Here is a 23551-nt window from a genome sequence, read left to right as displayed (position 1 = left end):
TTCCAGATTTCGAGACCATATTTATTTAACTGCTACTTCTAGCAGTATCCTAGAGAGATTTTATTTATTTAGTTGGATGTGTGATAGGATTTTGAATGTCTATGTCAAATACGTCAGCTTCACTTACCATTGCGCAGTGACAGTTACTTTAAATTACACCCGACAGTTGGTGAAATTGTTACGGTCGCCCTGGATTTTGTATGTGTCGCACTTGGAGGATCACTTCCTAGATTAGGTGATCCGGGAATTGTGGGACTGTAGTCTTCGTTCAACTGTGTGATATACGAGGTGCATTCAAGTTCTAAGGCCTCCGATTTTTTTTTCTAATTAACTACTCACCCGAAATCGATGAAACTGGCGTTACTTCTCGACGTAATCGCTCTGAAGACGTACACATTTTTCACAACGCTGACACCATGATTCCATGGCAGCGGCGAAGGCTTCTTTAGGAGTCTGTTTTGACCACGGGAAAATCGCTGAGGGAATAGCAGCACGACTGCTGAATGTGCGGCCACGGAGAGTGTCTTTCATTGTCAGAAAAAGCCAAAAGTCACTAGGAGCCAGGTCAGGTGAGTAGGGAGCATGAGGAATCACTTCAAAGTTGTTATCACGAAGAAACTGTTGCGTAACGTTAGCTCGATGTGCGGGTGCGTTGTCTTGGTGAAACAGCACACGCGCAGCCCTTCCCGGACGTTTTTGTTGCAGTGCAGGAAGGAATTTGTTCTTCAAAACATTTTCGTAGGATGCACCTCTTACCATAGTGCCCTTTGGAACGCAATGGGTAAGCATTACGCCCTCGCTGTCCCAGAACATGGACACCATTATTTTTTCAGTACTGGCGGTTACCCGAAATTTTTTTGGTGGCGGTGAATCTGTGTGCTTCCATTGAGCTGACTGGCGCTTTGTTTCTGGATTGAAAAATGGCATCCACGTCTCATCCATTGTCACAACCGACGAAAAGAAAGTCCCATTCGTGCTGTCGTTGTGCGTCAACATTGCTTGGCAACATGCCACACGGGCAGCCGTGTGGTCGTCCGTCAGCATTCGTGGCACCCACCTGGATGACACTTTTCGCATTTTCAGGTCGTCATGCAGGATTGTGTGCACAGAACCCACAGAAATGCCAACTCTGGAGGCGATCTGTTCAACAGTCATTCGGCGATCCCCCAAAACAATTCTCTCCACTTTCTCTATCATGTCGTCAGACTTGCTTGTGCGAGCCCGAGGTTGTTTCGGTTTGTTGTCACACGATGTTGTGCCTTCATTAAACTGTTGCACCCACGAACGCACTTTCGACACATCCATAACTCCATCACCACATGTCTCCTTCAACTGTCGATGAATTTCAATTGGTTTCACACCACGCATATTCAGAAAACGAATGATTGCACGCTGTTCAAGTAAGGAAAACGTGGCCATTTTAAGTATTTCAAACAGTTCTCATTCTCGCCGCTGGCGGTAAAATTCCATCTGCCGTACGGTGCTGCCATCTCTGGGACGTATTGACAATGAACGCGGTCTCATTTTAAAACAATGCGCATGTTTCTATCTCTTTCCAGTCCGGAGAAAAAAAGTCGGAGGCCTTAGAACTTGAATGCAACTCGTAGCTCTGTTTTGAAATGGTGGATCAGATAAAAAAGTTGGGACGATTCTGCGCTGATAGGGCGAGGGCATTTCGGGGGACGCAAGACTCTTACTACTCTCTCTTACGTGACTTTTATGAAAGTGCGCATCACGTTTCGCTACGGATTGCAGACGTCGGGCGTGTAAAGGCGGAATGTTACGGTTGAAGCATCGTCAAATGGAAACGTTAAGGATGCGATCTAGACCACGTTCAGTGGTAGCGGATGAACTGACTTATTTATATCATCTCATTCGACAGCAGATTCATCGTCCACGCAAGTGTATCACATCTCTCACGACAGAGGCCGGCAGTGTCGTGACGACACATGTGAACAGATTGCATGCTCTACAGCAGTTCTAAGTTAGGCTTTATGAGGTACCCGTTCCCGTCCATACGTCATCCGATTTATTTGTTCAGGGCTCTCATCATAGACTTACGCCTGGTCATAACGCTGCGTTTTTAGAAGCTTCTCAATGTGACGAAGTCTGGGGCGTTATTGTCAGATCGCCTTCACGCAAGTCGCCGTGGTACGCTGCTCTGCTTAAGGAGTTTTTGGCCTTTGTTGGGTACTACTTTTATACTGTTTTTGCACGAAGACTTGAGAGGAGGGTTTGTGTCCGACTCAATTAAAGGCGGCAAAATTGTGTTATTTCCTAAAAGCTCTGGTCAGGCAGCAACTGACAAAATTCACCCGATTACCTTATTAAATTTTGATTATAAGAACTTTACGGTTCGCCGATGACACTGTAATTCTGTCAGAAACAGCAAAGGACTTGGAAGAGCAGTTGAACGGAATGGATAGTGTCTTGAAAGGAGGATATAAGATGAACATCATCAAAAGCAAAACGAGGATAATGGAATGTAGTCAAATTAAGTCGGGTGATGCTGAGGGAATTAGATTAGGAAATGAGACACTTAAAGTAGTAAAGGAGTTTTGCTATTTTGGGAGCAAAATAACTGATGATGGTCGAAGTTGAGAGGATATAAAATGTAGACTGACAATGGCAAGGAAAGCCTTTCTGAAGAAGAGAAATTTGTTAACATCGAGTATAGATTTAAGTGTCAGGAAGTCGTTTCTGAAAGTATTTGTATGGAGTGTAGCCATGTATGGAAGTGTAACATGGACGATAAATAGTTTAGACAAGAAGAGAATAGAAGGTTTCGAAATGTGGTGCTACAGAAGAATATTGAAGATGAGATGGGTAGATCACATAACTAATGAGGAGGTATTGAATAGAATTGGGGAGAAGATGAGTTTGTGGCACAACTTGACTAGAAGAAGGGATCGGTTGGTAGAACTTGTTCTGAGGCATCAAGGGATCACAAATTTAGTATTGGAGGGCAGCGCAGAGGGTAAAAATCGTAGAGGGAGACCAAAAGATGAATACACTAAACAGATTCAGAAGGATGTAGTTTGCAGTAGGTACTGGGAGATGAAGAAGCTTGCATAGGATAGAGTAGCATGGAGAGCTGCATAAAACCAGTCTCAGGACTGAAGACCACAACAACAACAACAACAACAACAACATATAAGACAGGTGAGGGCAGTGAAGAGCTGGCTGTCTGAATTGCTGGGAAGAGTTGTTGCTGAGCATCAAAGTTGTATTCGTGGTGGCATTATTCTGATCCCAGTAGCAATATGTCGGATACCATATAGGTGGCCACTGTTACTTCTGCACGTGGCGCTCTGACATTTTAGAATTTTGACAAGGCGTTCCACCCGGTCAGCCATGGCTTCTTGTTGCAGGTACTGAAAGCCGTTGGGTCACAGCTGACCAGCGCAGGGTCTTGAGTAATTTGTTTGCAGGTACCCAAGCTTTGGTAGCTGCCTATGGCCAACTGACACCCCCTAATACCATCCGTAAGGGTTTTCCTCGGGTAAGTTCGCTTTCAGTGTCATTGTTTTCTCTATCACAAATAATTCAGTACCTTCTCTTGCTGACAGTACGGGTAATGTAAGTGATGATGATAAACAGAAGGCCGAAATTCTAAACCTAGCTTTCAAAAACTCGTTTACAATAGTGGACTACAGTACCATTCCACCATTCAATTATCGAACAAACGAAAGGATGACTGACATAGTGTTTAGTGTATCTGGGATTGTAAAACAGTTAAGATCCTTAGACGCCAGAAAGGCATCTGGCCCAGACGGTATCCCCGTAAGATTTTATGTTGACTATGCTACAAATATAGCTCCATTCTTATCCGTCATCTGTCAGAGACCATTGGAACGGCGGAGAGTTCCACGGGACTGGAAGAAGGCCCAGGTCATAGCAATCTAACAAAAGGGTAGAAAATCGGATGCATATAATTACCGGCCAATTTTACTGACATGGATTTGTTGTAGAATCATGGAACATATTTTGTGTTCAGACATAATGACCTTTCTAGACTCTGAGAAGCTCATCTGCAGAAACCAGGACGGTTTTAGCAAAAGCAGTCATGCGAGACACAGCTGGCCCTCTTTGTGCATGATATACAACAGGCTCTAGATCCCGGCTCCCAGGTTGATGCCATATTTCTCAACTTTCGAAAGGCGTTCGACTCAGTTCCGCACTGTAGCTCGCTACAAAAAATGAGCGCTTACGGTCTACCCAGTGACATATGCGGTTGGATAGAAAGTTTTATAACAGACAGGGAGCAGTATGTCGTCCTGAACGGGTAACTTCAACAGAAACAAGATTAACTTCAGGTGAGCCCTAGGGCAGCGTAATAGGTTCTCTGCTTTTTACGATTTACATAAACGATCTCGTTGATGGTATTGACAGCGGCCTTAGACTGTTTGCCGATGATGCTGTAGTCTATATAAAAGTAGTATCACACGAAGGTTGTGAACAATCAATGAGGATTTGCAGAAAATAAATGCGTGGTGTAATGACTGGCAGTTATCTCTCAATATTAGTAAGTGTAACCTACTGCGTATAACAAGGCGAAAATCCCCATTAATGTACGAGTACAAAATAAATGATCAGTCTTTGGAAGCGGTAACATCCGTCAAGTATCTGGGTGTGTCTATTCGAAATGATCTCAAATGGAATGATCAGATTACACAAGTAACAGGGAAGGCGAGCTCTAGATTGCGGCTTATTGGTAGAATCCTGAAGCGATGCAGTCCTTCAACAAAGGAAATAGCTTACAATACGTTAGTCCGTCCAGTCTTGGAGTATTGTTCGTCTGTATGGCACCCTTACCAGTTGGGTCTGATTCAAGAGATTTAGCAGGTCCAAAGATGGGCGGCAAGATTTGTGACTGGTACATTTAGCCACCGCGAGAGCGTTACAAATCTCATAAAAAGTTTGAAGTGGGACACACTTGCAGATAGACGGCGCGCTAAACAGAAGGGGCTGGTCACTAAATTCCGAAATCCGATCTTTTCCGAGGATGTAGAGCATATATTATTACCACCAACTTTCAAATCGTGCAATGATCACGATTCAAAGATAAGGGAAATTAGAGTTCGTACTGAGGCGTTCAGACAGTCGTTTTTCCCTCGCGAAGAAGGGGCTGCATCTTCATCTACATATATACTCCGCTAGCCATCTAGCGGTGTGTGGCGGAGGGCACAATTCGCGCCTAAGTCATACACTCCTGGAAATGGAAAAAAGAACACATTGACACCGGTGTGTCAGACCCACCATACTTGCTCCGGACACTGCGAGAGGGCTGTACAAGCAATGATCACACGCACGGCACAGCGGACACACCAGGAACCGCGGTGTTGGCCGTCGAATGGCGCTAGCTGCGCAGCATTTGTGCACCGCCGCCGTCAGTGTCAGCCAGTTTGCCGTGCCATACGGAGCTCCATCGCAGTCTTTAACACTGGTAGCATGCCGCGACAGCGTGGACGTGAACCGTATGTGCAGTTGACGGACTTTGAGCGAGGGCGTATAGTGGGCATGCGGGAGGCCGGGTGGACGTACCGCCGAATTGATCAACACGTGGGGCGTGAGGTCTCCACAGTACATCGATGTTGTCGCCAGTGGTCGGCGGAAGGTGCACGTGCCCGTCGACCTGGGACCGGACCGCAGCGACGCACGGATGCACGCCAAGACCGTAGGATCCTACGCAGTGCCGTAGGGGACCGCACCGCCACTTCCCAGCAAATTAGGGACACTGTTGCTCCTGGGGTATCGGCGAGGACCATTCGCAACCGTCTCCATGAAGCTGGGCTACGGTCCCGCACACCGTTAGGCCGTCTTCCGCTCACGCCCCAACATCGTGCAGCCCGCCTCCAGTGGTGTCGCGACAGGCGTGAATGGAGGGACGAATGGGGACGTGTCGTCTTCAGCGATGAGAGTCGCTTCTGCCTTGGTGCCAATGATGGTCGTATGCGTGTTTGGCGCCGTGCAGGTGAGCGCCACAATCAGGACTGCATACGACCGAGGCACACAGGGCCAACACCCGGCATCATGGTGTGGGGAGCGATCTCCTACACTGGCCGTACACCACTGGTGATCGTCGAGGGGACACTGAATAGTGCACGGTACATCCAAACCGTCATCGAACCCATCGTTCTACCATTCCTAGACCGGCAAGGGAACTTGCTGTTCCAACAGGACAATGCACGTCCGCATGTATCCCGTGCCACCCAACGTGCTCTAGAAGGTGTAAGTCAACTACCCTGGCCAGCAAGATCTCCGGATCTGTCCCCCATTGAGCATGTTTGGGACTGGATGAAGCGTCGTCTCACGCGGTCTGCACGTCCAGCACGAACGCTGGTCCAACTGAGGCGCCAGGTGGAAATGGCATGGCAAGCCGTTCCACAGGACTACATCCAGCATCTCTACGATCGTCTCCATGGGAGAATAGCAGCCTGCATTGCTGCGAAAGGTGGATATACACTGTACTAGTGCCGACATTGTGCATGCTCTGTTGCCTGTGTCTATGTGCCTGTGGTTCTGTCAGTGTGATCATGTGATGTATCTGACCCCAGGAATGTGTCAATAAAGTTTCCCCTTCCTGGGACAATGAATTCACGGTGTTCTTATTTCAATTTCCAGGAGTGTATATCCCCCCCTCTGTTCCACTCGCGCGAACGCTACGGTCGCAGGTTCGAATCCTGCCTCGGGCATGGATGTATGTGATGTCCTTAGGTTAGTTAGGTTTAAGTAGTTCTAAGTTCTAGAGGACTGATGACCTCAGAAGTTAAGTCCCATAGTGCTCAGAGCCATTTGAACCATTTGAAAGCTGGCGTCGAAGGGAATCCAAAAAAAGGGAAACGTCCAGTGCCGAGCAAATACGAGAGCTACGACTGTGTGGAAAATTAAATGAAGAAACGGCGCTAACTGATCATCGTGCATAGCTAGCTAACCCGTCAGGCATATGGCGACCATGTGAGAGAGTCCAAGTTTGTGACTTACTTACTCTGTAACCATCACTTTACTCTGAGCAACCACTGCATTACAGAGATTGGTAATTATACGGCATATAATTACGAAATATTTGTTACGATTTTCTCCTGACGTTTTCACGAAATGCCTAGGGCGCGGACCCGGAAAGCGTGAACATAAATTTCTTCGCGATCAAGTTTCCATAGAGTTTGTAAAATATTTGACTGTCGCCACACGGTGGGATACTCTTCATTTCCGTTGTTCTGTATCAAAAATTTCACTTGGAAAGGGAGGCAGTAAGATCGACCCATTTGTTGTAAGCTACAGCGTTTCATTATCAATCGTTGTTGTTGTTGTTGTTGTTGTTGTTGTTGTCGTTGATGATGTGATCTTCAGTCCGAAGACAGGTTTGATGTACCTACTTTATCCTGGGCGAGTCTCCTTATCCCTAAATAACTACTGCGACCACCAACCTTCTGAATCTGCTTACTATGTTCGTTTCTTCGTCTCCCTCTATGATTTTTACCCTCCCCCCCCCGCAGTCCCAATATACCCACCAATACTAAATACGTGATCCCTTGATGTCTCAGATTGTGTCCTATCAGCTGATTCCTTCTTCTAGTCAGTCTAGTCTAGTGTACTAAAATTTCTTTTATCACCAGCTTTATTCAGTATATCCTTATTACTTACGTGGTCTACCCATTTAATCTTCACCATTCTTCTGTAGCACCACATTTCAATCGCTTCTATTTTCCTCTTTTCCAAACTGTTCATCGTCCATGTTTCACGTCCATACATTGCTACACTCTATGCAAATGCTTACAGAAAAGACTTCCTGACACTTAAACCTCTATTTAATATTAACAAATTTCCTCTCTTCAGAAACGTCTTTTTGGCCATTGCCCCTCTACATTTCATATCCTGTCTACTTCGACCATGATCAGTTACTTTGCTACCCAAATGGCAAAATTCATCTATTGCTTTTAGTGTCTCGTTTCCTAATCTCATTTTCTCACGACTACATTCCATTATCCTTGTTTTGCGTTTGTTGATGCGCGTCTTATATCCACCTTTCACGTCACTTTCCATTTAGTTCAACTGCTCTTCCAAGTCCTTTGCTGTCTCTGACAGAATTACAATGTCACTGGCAAACCCCACAGATTTTATTTCTTCTCCCTGAAATTTAATTTTTACTCACAATTTTTCTTTGGATTCCTTTATTGGCTTCTCACAGTATAGAATTAATAACTTCGGGAGTAGGTTACAGTCCACTCTCAGTTCCTTCTCAACCACTGCTTCCCTTTCATGCCAATCAACTCTTATAAATGTCATCTGGTTTCTGAAAAAGTAGAAAACGGCCTTGCACTCCCTGTATTTTACTCCTGCTATCTTCAGTATTCCAAAGAGAAGATTCCAGTCAACATTGTCATAAGCTTCGTCTAAGTCTACAAATGCTGTAAATGTAGGATTGCCTTTCCTTAACCTATCTTCTAAGATAATTCGTAGGGACCGTATTACCTCGCGTGTTCCCACATTCCTCTGGAATCCAAACTGATCTTCCTCGAGGTCGGCTTCTACCAGTTTTTCCATTCTTCTATAAAGAATTCACGTTAGTATTTTGGGATCATGATTTATTAAGCTGATATCTCGGTAATTTTCACACCTAATTAACTGTAGAATGTTGCAAACACAAGGAGTTTCACCTGTCGTCCTCCAGTGAGCACTCACCTTGCGGACGAGCGCCTGCTCCAGCTGCCTGGAGCGCTGTTCCAGCTGTAGTTCCAGTTCGGCCAGCGCCTCTGCTTGCGAAGCCAGCTGCTTCTCCCTGTCTGCCATCTTGCTCTCCATCTGCTGGAGCCTGGAGTCCAGGGCGTTCACGCTACTCAGCTTGGAGTCAAGTTCCTCTTGTTGGCGCTCCTGGACAGATAAAAAGAAGATGTAGAGCAGCGGAGACTCCAAGGGCGTCGGGCAGTCTGAGAATTCATAACCGTCAGCGTTTCCCATTCCAGAAAAAAAAAAAAAAAACTGAGCATCACTGGGGCGTCGACACATTGCAGACCACTCACAAGCAGAGGTCCGCAGGTGTGGAACTGACATTTTGAAGCAAATCCACAGGGTATCATCTACTGCAGCCACTCAGCCTCACGGGGATGCGAGCAATCGAAGGAAAAGAATTTAGAATTCCGTGTTACGGTCTAAAACCTGTAAATAGGAAGTTTATACAGACTTAGTGTAGCGCAGTGGGGCAGATACCTTCGTGCCATGCAGAAATTTGTGGTTTCGAATCCTCTCATTGACTAGGAAATACTTCACTTTAAAACCTTTGTACTAAAGAATTTGATCACTATTTTCATCGAATTAATTAGTTTTTATTAATTTTTTATTTATAGTCTTCTGTCACATCAGTTTAAACATCTTATTAACTGTTTCACTAACCCTCATTTTTTCACTCTGTTATTCTTTTTTCATTCGGACTGGTTATGCATGTGATTTTAATTACCTTTATTTATTTGACATCATATTTAAAAGTAGGAAAATGCTTATACATCAGTTAAACAACAAAAGACGAAGTAATCTATATCTGTTGGCTGCTCATGAGGTCTAAAGTGTTAACAGAATCTTTCATTGGTTCTTGGTAGAACAACATTATAATAAATTAAAAGCACCAGTTTGCTTTTGTTCTACAATATTACTTTTATTGTGTTAACCGGTTTTTGGCTTACAAGGTCAAAGAAGTTACAATGTTTGCAAACAACTTTGGAAGAGAAGTAACACGTTTAGTCTGAAGCAGAGACATACAGTAAGTAACATCTTTGACAGTGTGGTAGTAATGCAATAAAAAAGTAAAAAAATTGAACAGCAAATCAATTAAAATGGTGTCGACAAGAAAACTTTAACACGTAATAAGAACAGCATGCCTACATAAGTTTCTATTAATAAACAAAACTAATAAAATAAAATAAAATTAGTACTTGACAATGGTACGTCAGGATGTATAAAACATGGAGAGTAATACACAAACCAATTAAAAGAAGAAACAATTATCAATGTAACTACAGAATACATAAGGAACTCAAGCACTGTCAATAAGATAAACAGAAATAAATAAATGCAGGAAAATGGAGGCGTTTGAGGGAACATACAATAAATGCAAATTTTGAGAGTGTGGTGGTACTACATTTTAACATTAACATTATACTTAAAACAGTGGCTATGTAACAGATTGCATTAAATAAATGAACAAAGTAAAATATGAACAATATTTGATGAGACAACTACAAGAGGTGTTAAACACAGACAGTAATACAAGTACCAGTTAAAAGAAAGCGTTAACTATTGAAACTACAGTCTATATGGAATACATATAGCCAAAAACCAGTTAACATAATAACTAATACTGTGAAACAAAGGCAAACTGGTGCTTTTCATTTATTATAGGTCTAAAATGTATTCTTCGTTACAAAATGTGCAATTTTTGCGGTGGTGATTTTCATATAAACATTTGAGATGTAAATTTCTGTTACGTTCTGAACAATGTAACACGGATGAAGATTTAAACATAAGGAGAGATTATGTATAAAACGAAATTTAAGCAACATGAGGAACAGAAGTAATGAATGCACAAGGACGGAAATATAGTATCATAAAATGGAAATATTAAATAGAAGTGAATACATAAAAATAATTTTAATCACATGCAGAAGGAGTCCAAACGAGAAAAGAATGACGGGAAGCAAAAATTAGAGGTAATGAAACATATGATGTCACAAAGGATTATATATATAAAATAACGTTTAAACCAATTAATTGAATAAATATAGTGATCAAAGCCATTTCGATGAAGATTTTAAAATAAAAGATATCGAAGCATCTAACAGGATTCCAACCCACAACCTTCTGGATATCAGTAATGCACCTTCCCCTCCACACTACCTAGTCAGTATACATAGTGCTACTGTTTTTATGGCTCTAGACCATCACGTGAAATTCCTAAATTTTTTAATCGATTGTTCTGAAATGAGTGCTCACCCAGGTGAATGACTAGAAGATGTCCCCACACTGGGGACCTCTCTTTGCCAAAAAAATGTCAGGTCGTTCCCCTTTTCAGGAAGAGTCGTCAGACAGATGTGCGCAACTGAAGTCCTATATCGATGATATTAATCTATTTTACAAATATTCTCTAACATTTTAATATTTTTCGAGTCTTAAAACAACTGCTATTAGAATCAACGTGGATTCCTCAAACAGACATCTAGTGTAACTCAAATTTTTGAGATCCAGAACTAAGTGAATAGTGTGTCCAAGATGATGATGTCTCCCTTGATCCAGATAGTATTCAGTACAGTTATGCATTGTCGCCTAATAAATAAATGAGCTTAAGGAATACTGACTTTGTCACTTAATTGAAGACATTGTAGTCAGTGTTACTCAGCACTTAGTTCTTGTGGTGGAGAAATCGGCCAGTGTGAGGATTTTCAGAAGAATAATTCATATGCTGAAGATGATCAAATTAAATGACACCGAACTATGAGATATGCCACTAAGTGAAATAAATCCTTAATGAGATATGCGTTGAAATTGGGTTGAAATTCACAATGAGCAGCTAGACTCTGCTTTGAGAAAGGAGTCAAAGAAAAGATGCAAAGTGGACTGCTAAGGAAGACATAGGTCAACTAGTGCAGAAACGACTTCGCATGGCGAGATTCAGAATTACAGTGAAATATTCTTGCATAGAAATAAGTGCAAAGTGCACTCTCATTGTGTCTGGGAAACTGCAACTTGGTCAAGAAAACGGCGACATGATTCATATTTATTGGCTGGATTAGAATCTGGACTTCTCATATAGGAGAACAATATTCTCTCGTGTGGTGATCAGTTAGTGGTGGCCAGTGTCGCTCGTCACATACCGGAGTATTAGTCTCCATGTCTTCACATCATCTCATGAACTAGAAAGGAAGAATTTCTACGCAGAAGTCAGTGGTCCCAGTAAAGAATAACTCCTTTACTTATTGCCTAGCAGTAATAAAATCATCGCCCGATGCAAACGTGAAATTTTTGGAGGTGGTACCACTGATCCTCTTGTACTGTGATTGTGGACCTAGCTTCTGAGTTTACCACACCTACCCAGTGTCGAAGTAAGGATACTCCATGTTCTCAGACAGCTGTGATGAAATCAATTTCACTGATACTAGAGTACTTATCATGGCGATCTTACTCTCCCCAACATTGAATACTCATGTGCATTGTCCCTATGTCAAGTTTCTGTTGTCAATGTATGTCTGTTATTCTTGTGTGTAGGATGGCATACTCCACAGAAATATTCAATGGTGAAGGCTGTGTTGTCGGCCATAGGGCTATGTCATAACTCTGAAGACATCTTAAACATGCCAACAACTGAAATACTTGCCCCATGCCGCTGTGGTAGAGCGGTTCTAAGCGCTTCAGTCCGGAACCACGTGGCTGCTACAGTCGTAGGTTAGAATCCTGCCTCGGGCATGGATGTGTGTGATGTCCTTAGGTTAGTTAGGTTTAAGTAGTTCTAAGTCAAGGGGACTGATGACCTAAGATCTTAAGTCCCATATTGCTTAGAGCCGTTTGAACCAACTTGCCCCATGGTTTACATATAAACCTGTTGTACCTGGGTTGGCGAGATTTCCTACAAGACGTTTGAAGTCCTAACATCAACAACACTTGTGCATTACCTGTAGGAAACGTTCCTGATACTGGTACATGGCATATGTCCATTACTCACATGCCAAATACCAGGTAGTCCAAGTGAGAGAATTAGGAGTAAATGTCCTGTCTATGAATGGTCTATGTTGTGGCCCAGAAAGCGAATCAGTTATTAGTGAGTCCCACAACAGACGTTGTGGAAATATGACCAGCTGACATAGCACCAAACTGTCAACGACTACCACAGTTCGAAGAGACTATCAGTAGACAGAGTATGCTGGAGGATGGCTAGACTGGGCAGAGAATAATAGAGTCTCCAGCTCGGCCAAGTGCCTATTGAATACAGTGGTGGCCACTTGGTTTACGGCCTAGAGTGATCTTCCTGTTCCCTGAGCACCCCCATCAACCTGCACCAGTGAAGCCTCAAGCATAAAATAGTGGGACCACACGCTAAATCGAGCTGCTGAGCGTGGTGGCGACTACAAAATCCACTGTACGCACTGTTCTCCACCTGCTTCCTGAGTACCTGCAGCTCTGAGACTCGCCGGCAGTGAGCGGTGGACTCACCAGCTCGGTCTCACATTTGCTGAGCATTGCAGTGACTGTGACGGTCACCGTCGAGTCGGCAGACTCCGGCACGTTTTCTGCCTGCTACCTAAGTACCTCTACACACCTGCATTTGTGTGCCCAGGCTGAGACCAGTGGACTCACCATCTGGGCTTCAGGCCACTTGAGTGTGGCAGCTACTGTGAGGGTCATCATACAGTTGCCCACATCAAGCATATTCTACACCTACTCTGACAGTGCCTCCGCATATCTGTAGCTGTAACTCATCATCAGTGAGTAGTGGTGTACCAGAGCGGCTATATGCCATTGAGAGCAGTGGGAACAGTGGCAGACACCATATAGTCTCCAGTCTCGAGTACGTCCTACCCCTGCTCAGTGAGTATCTCCACATATGTGTGGGACTCCCGATCAGAGAGTAGCGGATCCACTAGCTTGGCCTCTAGCCTGTCGAGCACAGCAGCCATTGCAATGACCGTCATATACACAGCAGCGCCGAGCGCGCTCTGCTCCTGCTTCTTTTGAGCATCTCTGCATAGCTACAGTTGTGAGAGGCCCCAGTGGCGTGCATCACCAGCTCGGCCTTGTGCCTGCTGAGTACAGTGGTGGCCACTTGGTTTATGGCCTAGAGTGATCTTCCTGCTCCCTGAGCACCCCCATGAACCTGCACCAGTTAAAGCTCCAGCATAAAGTAGTGGAACCACAAGCTCAGTCTCGAGCTGATGAGCGTGATGGCGACTGCAAAAGCCACTGTATGGTCTGTTCTCCACCTGCTTCCTGAGCACCTATGCGTACCTACAGCTCTGAGACTCGCCAGCAGTAAGTGGTGGACTCACCAGCTCGGTCTCACATTTACTTAGCATTGCAGTGACTGTGACGGTCACCGTCGAATCAGCAGCCTCCAGTACGTGTTCTGCATGCTGCCTGAGTACCTCTACACACATGCATTTGTGTGGCCAGGCTGAGACCAGTGGACTCACCATCTGGGCTTCAGGCAACTTGAGTATGGCAGCTACTTTGATGGTCACCAACAGTTGCCCACATCGAGCATATTCTCCAACAACTCTGACAGTGCCTCCGCATATTTGTAGCTGTAAGTCAACATCAGTGAGAAGTGGTTGTACCAGATCGGCTATACGCCACTGGGAGCAGCGAGAACGGTGGCAGCCTCGAGCACATCCTACCCCTCCTCAGTGAGTACCTCCGCTGTGCGACGCCCCATCAGAGAGTAGCGGATCCGCTAGCTTGGCCTCGAACCTGCCGAGCACAGCAGCCGCTGCAACGACCGTTGTCCACCCGCTTCTTCTGAGCACCTCAGCGCAGCTACAGCTGTGAGAGGCCCCAGCGGACTCACCAGCTTGGCCTTGTGCTTGCTGAGCGCGGCGGCGACCGCGGCGGACACCATCTGGTCGGCGGCCCGCAGCACGTCCTCCGCCTGCTCCCGCAGCGCCGCCTCCGCGTGCTGCCGCAGCGCCAGCCGCGCCCCCGCCAGCGCCTGCAGCCTCTCCTCGTCCAGCTCCACCCTCAGCATCTGGCGCGCCTCCGCCACCGCCTCCTGCAGGTCGGCCTCCCTCCTGCCGCGCAGCCGCTGCTCCTCCGCACGGAGACGCTCTGCCGCCGCACGCCATTCCTCATCCACAGTCTCCATCGCCAGTTTCCACCTGCCATACAAAAGTACACACTTCTCTTCACAAAAGGTAATCTTCTGTGTCACAAACTGTTGAGACTAAGTATGACTAGCACGATCTCAAAAGTCTATCTGCACAGCACAGTTACACTACTGGCCATTAAAATTGCTACACCAAGAAGAAATGCAGATGATAAACGGGTATTCATTGGACAAATATATTATACTAGAACTGGCATGTGATTACATTTTCACGTAATTTGGGTGCATAGATCCTGAGAAATCAGTACCCACAACAACCACCTCTGGCCGTAATAACGGCCTTATACGCCTGGGCATTCAGTCAAACAGAGCTTGGATGGAGTGTACAGGTACAGCTGCCCATGCAGCTTCAACACGATACCACAGTGCATCAAGAGTAGTCGGTGGCGTATTGTGACGAGCATGTTGCTCGGCCACCATTCACCGGACGTTTTCAATTGATGAGACATCTGGAGAATGTGCTGGCCAGGGAAGCAGTCGAACATATTCGGTATCCAGAAAGGCCCGTACAGGACCTGCAACATGCCGTCTTGCATTGTCCTGCTGAAATGTAGGGTTTTGCAGGGAAAGAATGAAGGGTAGAGCCACGGGTCGTAACACATCTGAAATGTAACGTCCACTGTAAGACGTGCCGTCAATGCGAACGTAGTGTCAGTGGCGGAACAAATCATCCACAGGTCTGCTGATTTCTTAGAAAAGAAGCGCCACAGTTGTGGAACGGACAGACAACTAATGTGGAAGCTGCGTCCAACTGTGGAGTGACCATCCCTTATCAGTGAGTGCATTCTTTGTCAGTGTAAGTTATATCTCAAATCCTGACTGTGTGACCATAAAAGACATGAACACAAATCAAGTTGTAGAAAACATAAATGTTATGTATGCTCGAAAATTGGTAACAGCCATTGACGACCAGGTGTGTATGCCCACACAGCATACAATAATGAATCTGTTATCTGAAATTATGAAGCTGACTAGAAAACTTCACGTAGTTAATTGTCAGAAACCTGGGCCATCCCCACTTAGTGGAAGAAGTAAATACAAATGCCGCCGTTGTACATATAATATGATTACACATAAGGGATTTTCATCAGAACTCATGTTCAACGATAGAAAGAGTCGAATGTAATGGTTTTGTTTGTCATGTGATCATAATGATTATCAGAAGATCGACATCAACCCCAGGTTAAGTGCCTCCTCAAGGCTTTACAGACTGTTTCAAAGCAAATTCAATTCCTGGGGGTACTTACAATTTTTTAAAGTTATGGCTAAGCGCTGGCAGCAAAGAATCGGGTCACAATCAGTACCTGGGACATGGAAGGAGTGTCGTGTTGGAGCAGGCAGGGCGCCACCAGTAATACATTACCATACTGGGCCGAGCTGTAATCAAGAAGTGCGAACAGTGCAGTATAAGCTGGATCCTTTATTGTATGATTATATGATAGCGGAACAAACACTGGTAGCAGTTACTTCTGTAAAATATCTGGGAGTATGTGTACGGAACGATTTGAAGCGGAATGATCATATAAAATTAATTGTTGGTAAGGCGGGTACCAGGTTGAGATTCATTGGGAGAGTCATTAGAAAATTTAGTCCATCAACAAAGGAGGTGGCTTACAAAACACTCATTCGGCCTATACTTGAGTATTGCTCATCACTTTGGGATCCGTACCAGGTCGGGTTGACAGAGGAGATAGAGAAGATCCAAACAAGAGGGGCGCGTTTCGTCACAGGGTTATTTGGTAGGAGTGATAGCGTTACGGAGATGTTAAGCAAACTCGAGTGGCAGACTCTGCAAGAGAGGCGCTCTGCATCGCGGTGTAGCTTGCTGTCCAGGTTTCGAGAGGTTGCGTTTCTGGATGAGGTATCGAATATATTGCTTCCCCCTACTTATATCTCCCGAGGAGATCACGAATGTAAAATTAGAGAGATTCGAGCGCGCAAGGAGGCTTTCCAGCAGTCGTTCTTCCCGCGAACCATACGCAAGTGGAACAGGAAAGGGAGGTAATGGCAGTGGCACGTAAAGTGCCCTCCGCCACACACCGTTGGGTGGCTTGCGGAGTATAAATGTAGATGTAGATGTAGATAATAGCACCTAATATGTTATTCTGAGAGTCTTCCACTATGGAGCCGTAACATGTAGCCACTGTACTCAGATGCTCCACGGTATCCTAACACGGATAGAAAATGCGAAGGGAAGGGGAACGGGGAATAGTGGAAACACCAAGGTGACGACAGGTCCACTGACCCCTCCGCATAATGAGAGCAAATGACTGTACCGCCAACTGCGATGACGTAATGTTCAGCTTAAATAGAACCGCTTCTGAAGCCTCTAAGTGGGCTGCTTCTGTGTTGGCAGCGCTGTGTAGCGCTGACTGACACAGGGATTAGTGATCACAAGGTCGTTGTAGCTAGGCTCAATACCGTTTCTTCCAAATCCATCAGACGCAAAATAATTTTATTTAAAAAAGCGGATAAAGATACGGGCAAGTCTTCAGGTCCAGATTGTACACCGATTAGGTTCCTTTCAGATTACGCTGATACAATAGCTCCCTACTTAGCACTCATATACAACCGCTCGCTCACCGATAGATCTGTACTTATAGATTGGAAAACTGCACAGGTAGCACCAGTGTTTAAGAAGGATAGTAGGAGTAATCCATCGAACTACAGACCTATAACATTGACATCGGTTTGCTGTAGGGTTTTGGAGCATATACTGTATTCAAACAAAGTCCTGGTTTCAATGTGATTAGTGATCCTTGTTGTATGTCCGAATAGAAGTAACCCATTGAATAGCAGACCCATATCACTGACCTCAATTTGCAGTAGGATTTTGGAGCATATACTGTACTCGAATATGATCAATCACCTCGAAGGGAACGATCTATTGATACGCAATCAACATGGTTTCAGAAAACATCGTTCTTGTGCAACGCAGCTAGCTCCTTATTCGCACGAAGTAATGGCCGCTATCGACAGGGGATCTCAAGTTGATTCCGTATTTCTAGATTTCCGGAAAGCTTTTGACACCGTTCCTCACTAGCGACTTCTAATCAAGCTGCGGGCCTATGGGTATCGTCTCAGTTGTGCGACTGGATTCGTGATTTCCTGTCAGGAAGGTCGCAGTTCGTAGTAATACACTCCTGGAAATGGAAAAAAGAACACATTGACACCGGTGTGTCAGACCCACCATACTTGCTCCGGACACTGCGAGAGGGCTGTACAAGCAACGATCACACGCACGGCACAGCGGACACACCAGGAACCGCGGTGTTGGCCGTCGAATGGCGCTAGCTGCGCAGCATTTGTGCACCGCCGCCGTCAGTGTCAGCCAGTTTGCCGTGGCATACGGAGCTCCGTCGCAGTCTTTAACACCGGTAGCATGCCGCGACAGCGTGGACGTGAACCGTATGTGCAGTTGACGGACTTTGAGCGAGGGCGTATAGTGGGCATGCGGGAGGCCGGGTGGACGTACCGCCGAATTGCTCAACACGTGGGGCGTGAGGTTTCCACAGTACATCGATGTTGTCGCCAGTGGTCGGCGGAAGGTGCACGTGCCCGTCGACCTGGGACCGGACCGCAGCGACGCACGGATGCACGCCAAGACCGTAGGATCCTACGCAGTGCCGTAGGGGACCGCACCGCCACTTCCCAGCAAATTAGGGACACTGTTGCTCCTGGGGTATCGGCGAGGACCATTCGCAACCGTCTCCATGAAGCTGGGCTACGGTCCCGCACACCGTTAGGCCGTCTTCCGCTCACGCCCCAACATCGTGCAGCCCGCCTCCAGTGGTGTCGCGACAGGCGTGAATGGAGGGACGAATGGAGACGTGTCGTCTTCAGCGATGAGAGTCGCTTCTGCCTTGGTGCCAATGATGGTCGTATGCGTGTTTGGCGCCGTGCAGGTGAGCGCCACAATCAGGACTGCATACGACGGAGGCACACAGGGCCAACACCCGGCATCATGGTGTGGGGAGCGATCTCCTACACTGGCCGTACACCACTGGTGATCGTCGAGGGGACACTGAATAGTGCACGGTACATCCAAACCGTCATCGAACCCATCGTTCTACCATTCCTAGACCGGCAAGGGAACTTGCTGTTCCAACAGGACAATGCACGTTCGCATGTATCCCGTGCCACCCAACGTGCTCTAGAAGGTGTAAGTCAACTACCCTGGCCAGCAAGATCTCCGGATCTGTCCCCCATTGAGCATGTTTGGGACTGGATGAAGCGTCGTCTCACGCGGTCTGCACGTCCAGCACGAACGCTGGTCCAACTGAGGCGCCAGGTGGAAATGGCATGGCAAGCCGTTCCACAGGACTACATCCAGCATCTCTACGTTCGTCTCCATGGGAGAATAGCAGCCTGCATTGCTGCGAAAGGTGGATATACACTGTACTAGTGCCGACATTGTGCATGCTCTGTTGCCTGTGTCTATGTGCCTGTGGTTGTGTCAGTGTGATCATGTGATGTATCTGACCCCAGGAATGTGTCAATAAAGTTTCCCCTTCCTGGGACAATGAATTCGCGGTGTTTTTATTTCAATTTCCAGGAGTGTAGACGGCAAATCATCGAATAAAACTGAAGTGATTTCAGGTGTTCCCCAGGTAAGCGTCCTGGGACCTCTGCTGTTCCTGATCTATATAAATGACCTGGGTGACAATCTGAGCAGTTCTCTTAGGTTGTTCGCAGATGATGCTGTAATTTATCGTCTAGTAAGGTCATCCGAAGACCAGTATCAGTTGCAAAGCGATTTAGAAAAGATTGCTGTATGGTGTGGCAGGTGGCAGTTGACGCTAAATAACGAAAAGTGTGAGGTGATCCACATGAGTTCCAAAAGAAATTCGATGGAATTCGATTACTCGATAAATAGTACAATTCTCAAGGCTGTCAATTCAGCTAAGTACCTGGGTGTTAAATTTACGAACAACTTCAGTTGGAAAGACCACATAGATAATATTGTGGGGAAGGCGAGCCAAAGGTTGCGTTTCATTGGCAGAACACTTAGAAGATGCAAAAAGTCCACTAAAGAGACAACTTACACTACACTCGTTCGTCCTCTGTTAGAATATTGTTGCGCGGTGTGGGACCCTTACCAGTTGGGATTGACGGAGGACATCGAAAGGGTGCAAAAAAGGGCAGCTCGTTTTGTATTATCACGTAATAGGGGAGAGAGTGTGGCAGATATAATACGCGAGTTGGGATGGAAGTCATTAAAGCAAAGACGTTTTTCGTCGCGGCGAGATCTATTTACGAAATTTCAGTCACCAACTCTCTCTTCCGAATGCGAAAATATTTTGTTGAGCCCAGCCTACATAGGTAGGAATGATCATCAAAATAAAATAAGAGAAATCAGAGCTCGAACAGAAAGGTTTAAGTGTTCGTTTTTCCCGCGTGCTGTTCGGGAGTGGAATGGTAGAGAGATAGTATGATTGTGGTTCGATAAACCCTCTGCCAAGCGCTTAAATGTGAATTCCAGAGTAATCATGTAGATGTAGATGTAGATGTAGATGCATTGGATCTGTGACTGCGTTTTTCTTCTAAGAGACTCTGTGGGTGGTTGGACTCGTTGTTGGAAGTTGATCGCTAGTAGTGTTGGGGTGAACAGCCAGCATTAATGGATGTTAGATGTGAGAAGATAGCATTGTTGGAGGGTAGAGGTCTGAAGTGTTAACGTAGGCTAACGATCTGGAAGTATCCGACTTGGAGATTGAAAATTATTTATGATTATATTTCTTTGTACTGGATGTCAATGACGATTTATATTCGTATTTGAACTGGATGTCACATTATTAAGGCAAAAAATACATTATTTGGTTTGCAACAAAATCTTTCCTTTGATAACCACATGCCTATTAGTAGTTAGTGGCTTTAGTAGTTAGAATCTTTTATTTAGCTGGCAGTATCGACACTCGCTGTATTGCAGTAGTCCGCGTAATGAAGATTTTTTGAGGTAAGTGTTTAATGAAATGTATAGGTTATTGTTAAGATTTCTTTTTAGTCAGGGCCATTCTTTTGTATTAAGTAAGTCAGCTTGTAATTTTTTTGAGCAGTCAGACTGCGTTGCGTTAGAATATTGTGGGTCAATGTTGTCATGAAAAGAAAAAGTAAAGAGAAAGTGGGCTCAGTACGTTCAGTTTTACTCAGCTGTTTCAGAATCAAATAACGTAGAAGTTTCATCTTCTCCGTCATTCAGCAATTTAAGTACAGATTCACACATTTAAATAAAGAAGGTTCAGCCTCAGTCACAGTATCTGGTCATCCCGTCTGTATCTCTGATTCTGACGGAATAACCCTCTGACTAGTCGCAGAAAAAATATACTGGTGAATCGTGATGTCCTGCCTAAGACCAAGAGCAGACTTGGTTCAAAGGGCTCTGAGCACTATGGGACTTAACATCTTAGGTCATCAGTCCCCTAGAACTTAGAACTACTTAAACCTAACTAACCTAAGGACATCACACAACATCCAGCCATCACGAGGCAGAGAAAATCCCTGACCCCGCCGGGAAACCAAGAGCAGACTTCACCTCCGAGACCACAGGCGGCTGGCTGTAATGGCGACCTTAAACATACGGCCGGAGTGCGCTTCGTCTTCGGTGCTTGTCCGATCATCTTTAAATTGATTAATCAAAAAGTAAATAGTCTTTGATGATGATGCAGATTCGACGTGAACATCTATCAGTTTTGTTTTGATTTGTGTGGCAGTCCTACTCTTCAAATGAAAATGTTCAATAAACTCTCAAAGAGTCGGTTTTCTTCATTTTAGATGACAGTCGACACACTGACCTACTCATATGGCTGTCAACAACAAACACTGCTTCGTTGCAAGTGTTCATGCGATCATTAGAATAATAAAGCTGACCAACTATGAAGGTGCAACAAAAATGTTCCATTTTTTCATGGCAATTTTCCAGACTTATCAAACCATCCTCGTATTTACAAATCGAATCGATGGCATCAAAACCGCTGCAAAAACGAGAATAGCGGTCAATACTACAGTTGTACATCACATTTCAAGACGACGAATTGAACTGTTATCGTCAGCGGAAAGCAGCGTCAACTGACAGCATATTACTGTAGCATCGCCAGAGGCACAGCACAAGCCGCTACCTAAATCTGGCGGAAGTACCACTACTGGCCATTAAAATTGCTACACCACGAAGATGATGTGCTACAGACGCGGAATTTAACCGTCATCTACATCTACATCTACGTCCATACTCCGCAAGCCACCTGACGGTGTGTGGCGGAGGGTACCTTCAGTACCTCTATCGGTTCTCCCTTCTATTCCAGTCTCGTATTGTTCGTGGAAAGAAGGATTGTCGGTATGCCTCTGTGTGGGCTCTAATCTCTCTGATTTTATCCTCGTGGTCTCTTCGCGAGATATACGTAGGAGGGAGCAATATACTGCTTGACTCTTCGGTGAAGGTATGTTCTCGAAACTTCAATAAAAGCCCGTACCGAGCTACTGAGCGTCTCTCCTGCAGAGTCTTCCACTGGAGTTTATCTATCATCTCTGTAACGCTTTCGCGATTACTAAATGATCCTGTAACGAAGCGCGCTGCTCTCCGTTGGATCTTCTCTATGTCTTGTATCAACCCTATCTGGTACGGATCCCACACTGCTGAGCAGTATTCAAGCAGTGGGCGAACAAGCGTACTGTAACCTACTTCCTTTGTTTTCGGATTGCATTTCCTCAGGATTCTTCCAATGAATCTCAGTCTGGCATCTGCTTTACCGACGATCAACATTATATGATCATTCCATTTTAAATCACTCCTAATGCGTACTCCCAGATAATTTATGGTATTAACTGCTTCCAGTTGCTGACCTGCTATTTTATAGCTAAATGATAAAGGATCTATCTTTCTGTATATTCGAAGCACATTACACTTGTCTACATTGAGATTCAATTGCCATTCCCTGCACCATGCGTCAATTCGCCGCAGATCCTCCTGCACTTCAATACAATTTTCCATTGTTACAACCTCTCGGTACACCACAGCATCATCTGCAAAAAGCCTCAGTGAACTTCCGATGTCATCGACCAGGTCATTTATGTATATTGTGAATAGCAACGGTCCTATGACACTCCCCTGCGGCACACCTGAAATCACTCTTACTTCGGAAGACTTCTCTCCATTGAGAATAACATGCTGCGTCCTGTTATCTAGGAACTCCTCAATCCAATCACACAATTGGTCTGATAGTCCATATGCTCTTACTTTGTTCATTAAACGACTGTGGGGAACTGTATCGAACGCCTTGCGGAAGTCAAGAAACACGGCATCTACCTGTGAACCCGTGTCTATGGCCCTCTGAGTCTCGTGGACGAATAGCGCGAGCTGGGTTTCACACGACCGTCTTTTTCGAAACCCATGCTGATTCCTACAGAGTAGATTTCTTGTCTCCAGAAAAGTCATTATACTCGAACACAATACGTGTTCCAAAATTCTGCAACTGATCGACGTTAGAGATATAGGTCTATAGTTCTGCACATCTGTTCGACGTCCCTTCTTGAAAACGGGGATGACCTGTGCCCTTTTCCAATCCTTTGGAACGCTACGCTCTTCTAGAGACCTACGGTACACCGCTGCAAGAAGGGGGGCAAGTTCCTTCGCGTACTCTGTGTAAAATTGAACTGGTATCCCATCAGGTCCAGAGGCCTTTCCTCTTTTGAGCGATT

At 45.3% G+C, this 23551-nt stretch overlaps 1 protein-coding gene across 1 annotated transcript in view; it reads right to left on the bottom strand.

Moving 5' to 3' along the window:
- Window positions 1-23551, bottom strand: part of LOC126106112 (trichohyalin-like) — a 134881-nt gene that overhangs the window by 53805 nt on the left and 57525 nt on the right. The window contains exons 6-8 of the mRNA XM_049912358.1: window positions 14546-14852; window positions 14172-14282; window positions 8683-8871 (exon numbers count right to left, since the gene is read on the bottom strand). Coding sequence (XP_049768315.1) covers window positions 8683-8871; window positions 14172-14282; window positions 14546-14852 — 607 coding nt within the window. The remainder of the gene's footprint in view (window positions 1-8682; window positions 8872-14171; window positions 14283-14545; window positions 14853-23551) is intronic.

Source organism: Schistocerca cancellata, chromosome 10 (genome assembly GCF_023864275.1).
Source record: "Schistocerca cancellata isolate TAMUIC-IGC-003103 chromosome 10, iqSchCanc2.1, whole genome shotgun sequence".
Taxonomy (NCBI): Eukaryota; Metazoa; Arthropoda; class Insecta; order Orthoptera; family Acrididae; genus Schistocerca; species Schistocerca cancellata.
This window is presented reverse-complemented; position numbering and strand designations above follow the sequence as displayed.